The 14929-nt window shown below is 37.7% G+C and overlaps 1 protein-coding gene across 1 annotated transcript; it reads right to left on the bottom strand.

Moving 5' to 3' along the window:
• Window positions 1-1064: 1064 nt before the first annotated feature.
• Window positions 1065-9097, bottom strand: LOC115924552. The gene is made up of 4 exons (XM_030986969.1): window positions 8713-9097; window positions 4455-4792; window positions 3774-3875; window positions 1065-3046 (listed from the first exon to the last, which is right to left on the bottom strand). The coding sequence occupies exons 2-4, from the start codon at window positions 4615-4617 to the stop codon at window positions 2844-2846; spliced, it is 468 nt and encodes a 155-aa protein (XP_030842829.1). The 5' UTR covers window positions 4618-4792; window positions 8713-9097; the 3' UTR covers window positions 1065-2843.
• Window positions 9098-14929: the final 5832 nt, after the last annotated feature.

A 14929-nucleotide genomic window follows, 5' to 3' on the forward strand; every position in this document is an offset into this window, starting at 1 on the left:
AGGGCATTTGAAGAGCAATCGTTCTCAGGGAACATTTCTTCTAAGATATCCTTCCTAACCCTTACCGCGACAGTAGCAAGCATGCTAATAACTTCGTGCAACCTCTCGCGAAACGTAAAGACGGTAAGGTAGTTATAGCATATTTATTTATCGCACCAGAGTGTTATATTAACATCGAACTTTATGATTAGTGATTCAGATATGCCAGGTTGAAAATAGTATAAGGCAGTGTTAAAGGGATAGTTGAGTTCTGTTATCAGACCGCAAATCCCTTCAAAGTGCATGGTTATTGCTATTTTTCTTATCTATAACATTTCTAGTGCCCTTTTAGAACCTAAACTTGCTATGGAGGTAATTTTAGACCAATTTTGATCAAACAAAGATGATTTTGTCATTTAAATTGTATGTTCTTTCAAATTTGACACTCAGTTTTTCATTATCTCACAACAAAATTATTTTATGTAGCGCCCTCTGCAACAGAACTCAACTATCTCTTAAGATAATGAACCATCGATTTTGTAACAGTTGAATCATTCGTTGCGTACGGTCCAGATTCGTGTTAAAATTTGTAGAATGGCATGGTTGGGGTTGATTAATTTGTTCACGCAAACGTAACACTTTGTATCGGGGGGGGCGGAGGGCTGCCTACTTTTCTGGGGCCGTACTTGGTAGTTTCCTCACTCTCAAACCGACAACACATCATACTTATCATATCCCTCTTTCTAGTACCCCCTCACCTACTCTCTCTCTCCCTCCCCATTCTTTGTTGTTGTTGTCTCTCTATCTCTGTCTCTCTCTCTCTCTCTCCCCTCTTCTTCGTTCTTTCTCTCTTTCTTTTTTTCCCTTCTCTTCATTTCCTGTTTTTTTCTTTTCTTTCTATCTTCTCATCATTCTTTCTCGCTCACTAGCACTGTTTCTCTTTCTATATTGGCCACCTATATTTGATTTGATTTGATTTGATTTGATTTAATGGTTTTGAGTAGCCACTTTCCGTTTCCCTTCAGAAGATTGACCGTCTATCAAGAAATACAACTGTAAAATGAAGGTCTACATGGAATCGCACATTTGTTAATAGCATAATAAATCATTTATTGTGTATGTACAAGTCAAATAGATTATGAATATCTTTTTTACAGTAAATTAATTGATTAGCAGCGTTTATGAACAAATTGCAATTACAATACTCTGAAAGACCAACATTTCACTTTCTTTTCTGCATTCTTTCTGTTTACCTTTTCTTTCTTTCTTTTTTTAAATGAAAAAAGAAATTAATACTGAATCTCAAGGACAATCGTGGCAAGTATTCGTTATATGTAGGGTTTATCTGCGTACACACAATACACACGTATTGACGTTTGTAACCTGTTTGTACAAATAAATTAGTGAAATAGATTTTCAAATTATATTGTATATATAACAAAATCAAAAATTGGAATAACTCATGGAGATTACATTGTAGATACTGTAAGATTTACCCAGCACCTTTATGATGTACCTTTAATACTTAATACAATGAAAATTTGATACCTGTATGATCTGAATAGGTCTACATATTAAAATATATTTGGAATGCGGAAAGCAATTACTACAATACCTGAATTTTCTTTCGTAATGTACAATATTCTGGTATTAGTTGTAGGATTTCATCAGAAAATTGTTTTAATGGCGAAACTTCCCCGCCATCTCTTTCCCGTCATCTCTTTCCCGCCTTTTTTTCCCCGCTATCTCTTTCCCCATGTCTTTGTTTTTATATCTCAATTAACAGCGCCAAACCGACTCAACACCGATGGAAAAATACCGACAAACTCTTTGGCATTTGGGGGTAATGTAACTGTTTGTTAGGTCTGTGGTCGGTCTCGAGTCGATCTCGAAGGCTGTGACTGGGGTTCTGGCAGCGGAAACAAATTGGTAGTAACCGAACCCCATTGGTCGAGTCTATGACATCGTATAGCTGGCTTTTAAACATCCACTTCCTTGTCTCGCTTCAGTCAAAACCTCTAATTTTATACATGCCAAGTCCGTACAAATAATCTCTCAAATCTTTAGCTATTAATTCGACGACACGTCCAAATTATCTCTGACAGTTTCGATATTTATGGTTCAGTCACCTTCCTCACACAAGTAGGTCGATTGGCAAGCTGCAGATAGTTTTTAAATCACCAGAAAATACCATTAAGCGATCGCCGGGTCGTAGATTTATAAAAACGAAATTCCTAACTACTTAAACCATCCTGATGACATGTACTGGCAAACTGAAGTCAGCCACCAGTTCTTTCGACCACTAGAAGATGCCGGTTGAGAGATCCTCTCGTTGTACATTTATAAAAACGAAATTCCTAATTATTTTAACCATCTTGGCGACATGTAATGGCAAACGCAATTTAACCACCAGTTCTTTCGATCATTAGAAGATGCCGTCGAGCGATCGCCGTGTCATAGATTTTGTAGATGTCATAAAACCATAGCGTTTTGAAAAAGAGAGTTTTGACATGTGCACGTTCAACTCAGCTTTATAGACCCAGTAGAATATAAACCCATTTAAATTCACCTGTGAACAAGCGTATACCCTAAACTAGTACTAGCAAAAAAAGAAATAAGACTCTGCATAAATTAAATTCCCGACTCCCTAAATCGATTCCTTTTGAATTCTATCAAATAGTCTCTAGAGTCGATCAACTTTTCGAAGATTTCGTAGTCTTCGCCGATCTCCTCTCCTTCTTCCTCTATGTCAACGATGTCATATTGCAGATGGGCTCTTTCTCCCGTTTTCGTCTTACACTCTCCTCCCATCGGCGATGTTGAAAGGCGAGGAAACAGGTGACGACGATGGCGACGACGACGATCTACTTGTCGAAGATCTCGTAGTCTTCGCAGATCTCCTCTTCCTCTTCAATGTCAACGATGTCATATTTGCAGAGGAGGCCTTTCTCCCGTTCTTGTCTTACACTCTCCTCCCATCGGCGATGTTGAAAGGCGAGGAAACATGTGGCGACGATGGCGACGACGACGAAGATGTTGGTGAGGATGACGATCAGGCGTTTGATGCCTAAAACGATGTCGAAGGAGAAAATATAAGACGGAAAGTGGTATGTGTGTGTGTGTGTGTGTGTGGTTAGCCGAAATAGCAATAGCACACAACCGGCGTTCAAAAGCATGTATTTTTTTATTAGAAATGTTCAGGCGATTCGAAATCAAACGAGCAATAATTGGAGATGTTTTGATTTTCTCCTTGTAAATTAACCACTCACAGTGGCAACGAGTTGTGAACAGGGATGGGCTTCTTCATTAATTTCTAATAAATATCATTTTTTGATTAAGAGAAATTTTTTTTAATATTTTTTTTTAATCTTCTTGTGACTATATTTTGCAAGAAAATCCTCTCACCACCCCCTCCTCAACCCCCCCCCCCTCCCTCCTTAACAGGAATCTGTCTAAGGCGTGAACCTTCTGCAATTACTTATTTTGTTAATAGGAAAAAAATAATAACCATGACATTCCATTCGAAAATATAAAGGACAAAATTTCTTTACACATATTACAATTTTCAAATTGGGCTCGTTCAGATTTGGCAAAATATGATGCAAACCGGAAAACAAGTGATGCATCTAATCTTGGATGCTTTTCAGGTTGTTTGTCTTATTTCTCATCCCCTTCCAATTCGAATCGATATATATCTTCGCTTAATGAAGCATTTTTCTTCTGTTTACTTCATTATCCTACATCTAAATTCGTAAATAACATCGTATTCATTCTAATAAGCGGGCTCAACCTACCATTATCATTATCTTCTGTCGGAATCTGAGTCGCATTAACCGGGGAACTCCAGTTACCCGGTCTATACGATGACGATGAGTTCAGGTGAAGAGTATCATTACCTGGAAGGGAAAAGGGATTAAATTTATTCTTTATAAAAATGTTCAAAATAATACTTTTCATTGTAAAATGTATTTATTTGAAATTACTTTAACAGCATACAAAACAAATTTCGGGCGAAAGCTAATATACTGTGAAATTTAAAACAAAGGGAAATAAACTGCTCACTTCAAAACGGTAGGGTTTAATATACATTGGCAACACTATGGGTTGTTAGGCGACAGGCCTATATATATATCAGCTTAATGAAGGCTGACTAAAGAGCGTCGCTAGAATAGGCGTGGGGTCCCCCCTCCCCCTCCCTCATTTCTTTTGGCAAATTAACAATACATTAAATATTACATTCTTAACGGCAAATTGCATAGAAATATGTGTAATGTTTGTTCATGCTTTGTATTGCTTGCAAATGAATTTGTACTTACTTGTTGGAAAATTTAATCAGACGACCCCCCCCCCCCCCATACAAAAAAATATAGCAACCATCCCCCTTGTTTCCTTGACACATCGGGCCTTCTCTAGTCACATGACCCATCATGTCACATGATCACCTCGCTAACACTGATAAAAACTTAGCCGCTCACCTAAAGATTCTGTGACCAAAGTCGTTAGTTTGGAAATAATAGACGCCGGTGTCCTCTCCCCCTCGTGAGAAACGCCCTCTGTTGAAACCGATTGCAGTCGAGCCTCCAGCGGTGTTGTGGAAACATTGGCCATCATGCCAGGAAGCGAAGTTGTCACATTCATGTCTGTCGCCCTCTTTGACAATAAGCATATAAGCGTGAAGATGTTTTTCTGTTTGCAATGTCGCAATACAGGCGTTTGGAGTACGTCAGTGTTATGAATTCCGTTAAGAAAACAGTATAGGCTGACGGAAGGTTTATGTTCTCCAGGAGACAAAATATGTCATGGATGTGCGGTACTGAAAAGAAAATGGAAGAGATAATTAAAAAGTCTGATATCCCCTCTCAAGAATCTCATTAGAAGCAAAAGTGCGGTACTGAAAAGAAAATGGAAGAGATAATTCAAAAGTTTCATTGGAAGCGAAAGTAAATAGATGAATGAATAAATTGCCACTTCATTGATGGAGTGATTGATTTACGTATTGACTTAAAGATGAAGTTGAGTTCTGGTCATGCGATTGCATTGTGAAAGCATCGGTGTGGAATCGACCAGAAAAGGTAATCATCTAGCATATAAGAATTTGTGTGCATTGCAAGGTTCTGGAATCATCAAAATGATAAGAAATTTGGCCAAGTCTTGGTAAGTTTCAAACACTGTACACAGAAAGATGTATATGGGACTACACGAACACGTGGCGTAAAAATCCTACCCCCGAGTTTTACGATGTTACATGACATATTTCGAATATGAAGGCATTTGAAGAGCCATGCTTTTCAGGGAACATGTCTTATATGATGTTCTTCCACACTTGCATAATAAGAATGATAATGCTCACAAATTATTTTTCACCTCTTCCGAGAACTCAACCTTCTCTTTAAAGGGGCGTAGCATGGCAAATACTGAATTAGCCCATCGACGACTTCTTTTGGACGACTGCACGTAACTGAATGGACTTGATAAACGGTCAGCGCACGCTATAGCGTTCGCGAAACAGACCGAAGTCCTCACGCTTTTTTTCAGGTATGTTGCACGCACGTGATTGCTGCGGTCGCGTTGTCCGTAGTCGTAGTTATACCCGATTGGCCCCGAGTCAGGCCACGGGAAAGACACGTAGTCTCGTCATGCTACACCCCTTTAACTTGGGTGATTCATGAACTAAAGACGTCGACGTGCTTACGTTCCTCTCTCTGAAATCGGAAGAAAGCCAGCAGTTCGTCGAGACTATTTTCAAGTATACACCAAACGTTTGGAAAGTAAATTCATCAACCCGTCGGAAATTGCCCAAAACCCTATTTTCTTCTCAAAGTTTGTAATGTTGTGCCATGGCGTCTTTTATAATGTAGATATAGGCCCATCCATATATATGTAAGACGACGAGCCATCCGTTTTTACTTTCATTTTCCACTGGCATAGTTATGCATTCTTAACGCGGGAAAGACGAAGCCAAACTTAAGAACGGCATAAAATGGCGATTTTGGATTTCAATATAATGGTTTAAAGCCTAAAGCATGTGTCTATGTGCACTTCGGTTAGATAAATGATACATTAGTACCCCGGGCACACGAACAAGGCCAACATCAGACCGAAACAGATCAAACATACGATTTTTTTGTTTTGTTGCTTGTTTGCTTGTTTTTTTTGGGGGGGTGGTAATTCTCTTTCCTCAGAGGTATTACTGTGTTTTATTAAAAGAGTAGCATCATTTTATTTACAAAGCATTGTTTGATTTTGAAACAATTTTAAAAATTCTGTATATATTTTGAATATTGTTCTTCTGTACACTGTTTTGGATGAAAAAGAGAATGTACGAATTTGCGTTTTACTTGTAATGTCTTTAGCTTCTGAATGATGTCATTTGTATTAGCTTTCTTTTGATTTGTTCTACTTCTGTTTGGAAAAATAAATCAATTCATGAAACAAAAAATGACCACGAATAGGCAAGAGTTTGTCGGTTATCGGTCGATTCGGTATTGGTTGGGCGTTGTGACGTTGGCACTATCTGCTTCTCGACTTTGGTTCATGTTGCATCACGTGACCCAACTTCGCACATTGGGCCATTGCGAGAGCCTTCCTAGATGCTATTTAGAAACATAAATATTAGCCTCCTTCATGTAATCTTCAATCAACTATAAACCGACTCACATGACTAATTAATGTGCAGCTCCTTGAACTTTAGAATCACATTGTTTATACACCGCTAACAATGGCCGTTACGCTCCAAAGTACTGCTCAGATCCCATTTTGTGCATGTATGATAAGCAAATCTGTTGGTGGTGGTGATGGGACAAAATATAAACTTCCGAGGCGATTTGAATGTAGCTATATTTCCCAAGCGAAGCTGATTAAAACTAGCGTATACATTCAGATCGCCTGAAACCATGTGGAATATAATAACTCTTATCATGCAAATTCATTCCGTCTGTAGAGTTTGGTTAAAAATATAAACAAGCCTTCAAAGACTAAAGAATATCGTGAATTCACAAATAAGACCCCCCAGAATAAAACCTAGAAAAAACGATATGACCTATCTTTTGTTAGGCATTTGATATCTTGATATGATAGTGTTACTATCTATTCGACCGATTTCTTATCTCGATGTACAGTGCGTGATTGTTTGATTGTAAACAATATTTGACATGTATAGTGATCGCGGTGATGTCGGCTACTTATTATGACGAATTGCCGCGTGCTAGATAGGACTTTGAACCAAGCGAATCTGGCACGTAAGCATCATTTTTGTCTTATTTATTTTGAATAATTATGTTTTCATTTCTGTTTCACTTTGTTTTTTGGGTGCAGTAGATGCATACATCGACAAGTGAAAATTGAATACATGTACCAATCTTTGTTTAGAGTATTGCTATAAAACACTAACTTGAGCAGTACCTAGGGCACGGGGACGACGCCCCCTCCCCCTCCCCTCCTACCGATCGTATGAAAAAAACTAAAAATAATTATATTATGCGGATGAGAAACAAACGGTAAAAAGGACGATAATACAACTATCTAAATAACTATCCCACTCTCACACCCACCCACTATTTTTCGGAGGAATATCGTCTGTTTGGGCCCAAAAGGGCGTTATCTATGTTCAATTATTATGAGTTAAAGCCCTTCTGGCTCCAAACAGAAGATGTATACTATAATATTCTTCCAAACTAACGAACATGGATGAGAAAGCTAATTAATCATTTATTTTTCCTCTTTCCCCAGAGCCAAACTATCCCTTTAAATACCATCATGTTTAGCAATGTTTTGATGTAGACGTTCGAATATCCAGTGTGTTATGTTTAAAGCGGTAATCACGACCCTGGAGTATGAAGGCCGGAAAACCACACCAAAAAAGGAAATCACACGGACATTGTCGTTATCAAAACTTGCTATTATTATCTTGGACTTTGTTGAACCCCTACCCCCCCCCCCCCTATATTGACCTATTGCAATGGAAGGCAAATAAAAGCGGAAAGTTTGATTAGAAATTCAGAGTTAATCTGGATAGCCTAGATGGGTACCGGAATACATGTAGCTGAAGGCTTTGTGACCTAGCACGAGAAATCAGCGGTTTCATCCGCATCATTTCACGAAATAATCTTAAAATGTAAAATGAAAACGAATTTATAAAAAAAAAAATACTTTCTTCAGGAATTTACTTGAGATAGTAATCTGCTTGAAATGCTTCGTTGTACCTCAATACACCCGGCGGCGAGACGTACTTTATTACGAAAAGCAGATGAGAACTGATGCAGTGTATTTCATTTTTCAAACTTCAGTCTCTGAATTTCGCTGTGTATTCTATGCTGTTGATTTTTCTTTCTCTCGAAATAAAAACTGTGTAACTACACTTTAGCTGTCTAAAAATTCAATTCGTATGAGATTGGGCAATCTATGGAAGGATAGAAGACTGATAGAAAAATATCGAGTCATAGATGTTCCTCGAAATGAGGCATAATTATTGTTTGAGAGATGTATATACGGCCTTAGAAATTAATATTTTAAGCTAGGTTTAAAGCCTATTTTTGCTTAGGTTGGAGAGTATGAATTGGCAAATGCCTGCTTAACGTGTTGTAAAGTTATTGCACAGGAGATCCTTTCAAAGAAGTCATTAACAACATGTTGATAATGTTTTGCAAAATGTATCCAACATGTACAGCCTATGTACAATAAACTAATAGTCAAAGATCACTGAATATAAATATTAAAAAGGTATTCATAACTTACCGACTGAACTTGCGTAGTGTGATATTCATCTATCCCCCGGCGATGCTATAGTAAAACACACTCTCCGCTCGTCTCACTGTAAATATGGCTGTGCATCTATTAAGAATTGGCGGCGTCTCTTAACAATAAGAGATATGCTTCCACAATCTTATCCCGAATTACACTCAAGCATTAATGGCACACCACCAAAAATTAGAGCATGTATACTGTTCCACGTCTCGACTAAAGTCTGTTTTGTTGGTGAGTTGGTTATTGTTGACACTGCATGAAAACGGTAGCAGTATCAATAGCACGGATAACATTGCAGAAAGATAATAACAACAGGCGATCAGCTGGCCGATTTGCGAAAAACGACGATAGAACGAGCGCACCCGATAGTGCGCCGATCGGTAGAGCGAAGGCACATTTTGACGTACAATACAATAGTCGCCGCGCTGAGTTGGTCTAGTCTGGTCGAAAGCAGAAAGCGTTGCAATGTATTGATCCGAGTTTTGACGTTGGCAATGGCCTAGTCTACACATTCAGACATTTTATTTGGGGAGACAAGCACGCTTCTCGACCTGACATAATAGTCGAAAGACCAGTGGAAAGAACCGAGGGGATTCGGGGGGATGGGGGGGGGGGGAGTGGGTATCAGTGTGTGAGAGAGAGAGAGAGAGAGCGAGAGAGAGAGAAAGAGGGGGGGGGGGAAGGAGACATCGGAGGAACATACGGTACCGTAATAGTAATTGGACATGGATTTTTTTTTTTATTTAGCTTTATCATTACTATGCCTACTTTAGGTAGTACTATAGCACCAATTTTTTCTCTCAAATTCAATACCTTTACCATAGGCAAATTAAGGGCGCGTTCATGCTTGATTTTGACGGCCAGAATCAGGCATCTGTTACGCGTTTAGTTTAAAACACGCTTGCGTACATGCTCACTTTTGTAGAATCACCGAAAAACGGCGATCACGATCGCCGATCGTAAACTCACAAAAAGATGCGTTTACAATTTGTAAACGCGTTTAAATGGGGTCAACGCACTGACCTCTAGTGGGTCTACGTAGCATGCGCACACAGGTTTGCGAATCCAGCTGAAGGCCACCCAAGGAGAATTGCCTGGAGAAGTGAGCATGAACAGTGCACCGTGGAACTGCGATTACGATGAGCGTTTACGATGAGCGTTACAAATCGCTCATTCTGCCTTCAAAATCAAGCATGAACGCGCCCTTAGTCGGCTAATTGACGTCGACGTGTTCGTCAAATATGAGATGCGACTATAATATTTGGGCCTGTGCGTCTTCTAATACCATTTACATTACAGGGAATGCATGCAAACTATCGATAGAGAGGGGGAGAGAGAGGGAGAGAGAGAGAGAGAGAGAGAGAGAAGGCGACATCGGAGGAATATAATGGTACCGTCACCAGTGGACATGGATTTTGTTTTGTTTAACATTATCATTATTGTTTTGTATGGGTAATATTGTTTTGACAATGTGAGCTATCAGAATACATAACCATTGTTATTGGCCAATGTAACTGACCCCTTAGTAATTGCAAACATTATCCGTACATTCACTAAAACAAACTTTAAAACCAGGTTTCATTCCATTGTGCAAACAATATCCGCAAACCATTCAACGGTATCATAAGGAGAACTACTAAAGTTTGTCTACATTGAAAAGATATTGGAAATAAGTGATATATGGCAGTATAGTGCATTGACAACGTGATCTATTGTTATTATCAAAGCAAGAAGGGAAAAAGCGCCAAAAAAAGAAGTTGTATGGACCATCTCTCGCACCCTCTCTGGAATCAGGGGGGGGGGGTGTTTCACACAACTTGTCATCAGTGACAAATGTCAGATGTTGTTATAAGCTACGGAAATCCTCGCTTCTGATTGGTTATCAGCAGATTTGTCACTGATATTTGTCATTTGTCATTGTAAAAAGGCTTTGTGAAACGGGTCCCAGGTCAGACCAACGAGACCGTCACCAGACCGATTACAGACCGTTCACAAATTTACATTACTACTTACGGCCCAGAATCGGTCGGCTTGGGAGCTTGTTGGAGGTGTGACCGAGGTATTTACTAGCACCAACTGTCTCTCGAATTTAATAGCTTTAACACAGGCAAATTTAGCCGACTAATTACTGACAGTTCTGTTTGTCAAAAAAAATGTGATGCGATTATAGTATAAGGGCCTGTGCGTCTTACATAACATATCAAAATGTAAAGAAAATTGTACATCCCTCAGAAATACGTAATACGTAATACGTAATACGTAATACGTAATACGTAATATAGTAATATAGTAATATAGTAATATATAGTAATATAGTAATATAGTAATATAGTAATATAGTAATATAGTAATATAGTAATATAGTAATATAGTATACAAATATACACTGCCTTGAGAGGTTCTGGTTAAAACTATGCGCAAGAGGTGACTCCAATAGTACTATTTGCTGAGGGGCGCAGCCCCGAAGCAAATGGTACTTTTGGAGTCACCGAGGCCCATAGTTTAACCAGTACCTCGAATAGAAGGCATGGTATATTTGTTTTATATCCTGCATCAAAAAATTATTTTAAAAAAAAAAAAAAAAAAAAAAAAAACATTTTTGGGAAAAGAAAAAAAAATTGGAACAAAAAAAATGTTAATTTTTATCTAAAAAGATTTTAAAATATTTTGTTTTCATTAAATAAAGATTTGAAAAAAAATTGATTCAATTAAAAAAAAAATTCACAATTTTTTTTCAACTCCCAAATAGTAAACCAAAATAGTACTCTCATATAGTACTTTCTAAAAATAGCTCAAATATTTTTGGTCATGTGACGAGCTCTCAACCAATCAAAAGCCAACAAATTTTTGATGCAGGATATAATAATATATAGTAATATAGTAATATATAGTAATATAGTAATATAGTAATATATAGTAATATAGTAATATAGTAATATAGTAATATAGTAATATAGTAATATAGTAATATATAGTAATATAGTAATATAGTAATATAGTAATATAGTAATATAGTAATATAGTAATATAGTAATATAGTAATATAGTAATATAGTAATATAGTTTAACACACAGTACATACTGCTTGAAAACCATCGATAGTTTCCTTTTATCGGAAATCCACAGATTTCCCTATAGTGTTTAAACTTGTAAGATGTTTTCTCAAAATTGGGTTAAAGTGGGTTGGCACAGCTATGCTTATGGCTTCGCGTTATCGATGATGTGTGATTCAACGTGTCAGAGCGAAAAGATGTTCGACCTTTGCGGCCTTTATCTTTCTTCATTCGATTCATGGCCCTCCATATTTATTTTTGTGATCATTGTTTGGAATTCTTGACATTTGTCATTTTGGGGGATGGGTGGGAAGGCCAAACAATTTACCTTGACATTGAGCGAATATTTATTTTTCAGGGGAATCTATATAACTTGTAAACCGTATAACCTTCGTTTTTAAGCAGCATAATACCGCCGCTACATAAGTGTGAAACAATTTCGAAGGTAAATTCGATTACTGGGGGGGGGGGGGGGGGGGGGGGGGGTTGTTTCACAAAACTTGTCATCAGTGACAAATTACAGTTTTTGTTATAAGCTAGTGAAATCCTTGCTTTTGATTGGTTATCAGCAGATTTGTCACTGATTTTGTATTTATTTTTTGCCATTGAAATTACATTTTTTGGTTATAAGCTAGTAAACTCCTTGCTTCTGATTGGTTATCAGCAGATTATTTTGTCACTTATTGTTTTGTTTTGTCATTTTTCATTAAAAAGAGGCTTTGTGAAACAGGTTTAGAAATAAGTTGGGGAAAGATTTATGTAAATAAGAATAACTGTATTGTTCGGTTTTTTTCCTCTTCATTTTTTTTCAGGTGATAATTCAGTCTTGCTAACTTAACAAAGTAAAGGCAATGCACAAATGAGTATGAGAGTATTTCAAGTTGGTCTAAAACGCCTATTAGTCAGGGGCGGATCCAGGGGGACGTGGGGACAAAATCCCCCCCCCCCCTCCTCCTTTTCCCCTCTTTGCGCTCGCAATTTCGTAAACTTCACGCCCCCGCCCCTTTTGGAAAAATCCTTGATCCGCCCCTGTTAGTTATGATTTGAATATTAGAGCTTTGGGGCAATACTACAGCAATAATCTTCTTCGTAAATCAATGAATAAAATGATGTTGTTGTTGTTGTCGGTAATAGTTTAATGGCGTTCATTCATTATTGAATATATACGCCATATCTTTTATAAGAAAATCAGTTATACATAAGAAAACTGAGAATGAGGAAGTGCACACATTATTTTTGCATCCTATAACCAAAAGTCAATCTCCTCTTTGACACGTAATCACGTGTTGAAGCACATTAATACAGGGATGCGGTATACATACCGGATTTGATTAGAAAGTTGGGATAAATGATGTCCTTCCTTCTCCATTGTCATTTCGTCAAATCTTAAGCTAGCTTTCCGTTGTAGCACATTCAACTCATGGATTGATAAGGGACAGTTTTAAAAAGTTTTTTTTTTAACGTGAAAACCTGTGACAATTTTGGCTGATGATAATCCCGAAACTGCAGCTCGTACATAAGGAAATGAAGTGTTACATTGTGCGCAAAAGATATTGTGGATTTTTTCTTTTTCTTTCTTCCAACTCGGCAGTTTCATAATAATGTATGAAATTGATATTATGTTTGTATCTTTTCGACAAATTAAGACCATGAGTTTATTTGACATAGAATCGAATCGAATCTTGGTTGGTCCATCCTGTTGCTTTTGTGGGAGCATTATGCGAGCGTAGATAGAATGTACTTTCAAAGCTGTTTCAGTATCTCATTATTATTCAGTTTTGTCAGCGTCTTTCATCACTTTCTATCTACCCTCTACCCCCCCCCCCCCCCCCGTTTCCCCTCTCTCTCTATTTTCCTCTCTCCCTGTCCACCCCTCCCCTTTCTCTCTTTTTCTCTCCTTCTCTCTCCCTCTTTCCCTCACTCCCTCTCTCTCTCTCTCTCTCTCTCTTTGTCCCTCTTTTCCTCACTCAGACTCTCTCTCTCTCTCTCTATCTCTCTCTCTCTCTCCCTCTTACTCTGTCATCTTTAGTATAACAATATCATAAAGATTCCCTTTATCTCTTAAAACACTTTAAAAGAATTATCCTATCTTTAAGTTGTATATTCTTCAAAACGAACATAAATGGACACGAGAAACGTTCGTCTTTTTTTCTTCAAAGTGTTTATTTATGACAAACTAGATTTATAAATCAATTATTTACAGAATGAGAAGTTATTGACAAATCGTAGTTCCAGAAAAAAAGTTCTGAAGACTTATACTGTATATTTTCAAACAAAGCATCTCCAAAGGAATATATTGTATACGCGTCACGGTTTACTCTGCACAAGACAGTCTTAAAACAAGATGTTACAACTTATAGTGGGGGATGTAAGGGATATTTTGGTTCAGATTGTTCTAAAAGCACCACATTTGGCCCAGATATCGACCATATACCATACTACAGTCAGACCTGATTTAGTGACCACCTGTCTACAAAGACCATATGTTTTGTTTCCTTTGAAAATTGTTTCTCATTGAAAAATGCACTAAAGGAATTTGTCTACAAAGACCACTTTTTGTGTTTCTCTTGGGCGGTCGCTATAGACTGGTTTGACTTTATTTTGATTTGTTGACGGGCGCCAAGGAGGGCGCCCCCTGGAACTGCCCCTAAATAACCCTAACATCCCCCAACTACTACGGGGTCTTAACAATAACCGTTACTATGGCATTGGGTACCGAATTGTCTGCAAGAAAAAAAATTGCAGAACAACCTCATGACATTAACATCTATTACAACTTACACAACCAAAGAATCTCGATGTATACAAAATTCTACAAAATACATAAACAATAATTAGAAAATTCATTTCCATAAAAGTCTTTTAAATTGAAAATAAAATAAATTAGTGTACACCAAGCATTTCATCTGGTTGCACAAGGCAGCAATTGTATGATGTATATTATAAGGTACCGACCGCAACAGGATCTAATCCATTATAAAATATCTCAGAACCTCTCCTGTTTATTTCATTTTGTTACTTAAAGCCCCACTGCATTACTTATAGCTACTTGCGCCCTCTATACAGCCAACAATTCCTAAGCGGTACCCGTTGATCCCCATGTTGCCCCTTTTCTTATGTTAATTTAGAGCTGATTTGATGAGATAACCACCTGT

The sequence above is a fragment of the Strongylocentrotus purpuratus genome, unplaced genomic scaffold (genome assembly GCF_000002235.5).
Source record: "Strongylocentrotus purpuratus isolate Spur 01 unplaced genomic scaffold, Spur_5.0 spur5_scaffold_16, whole genome shotgun sequence".
In the NCBI taxonomy this organism is placed as follows: Eukaryota; Metazoa; Echinodermata; class Echinoidea; order Camarodonta; family Strongylocentrotidae; genus Strongylocentrotus; species Strongylocentrotus purpuratus.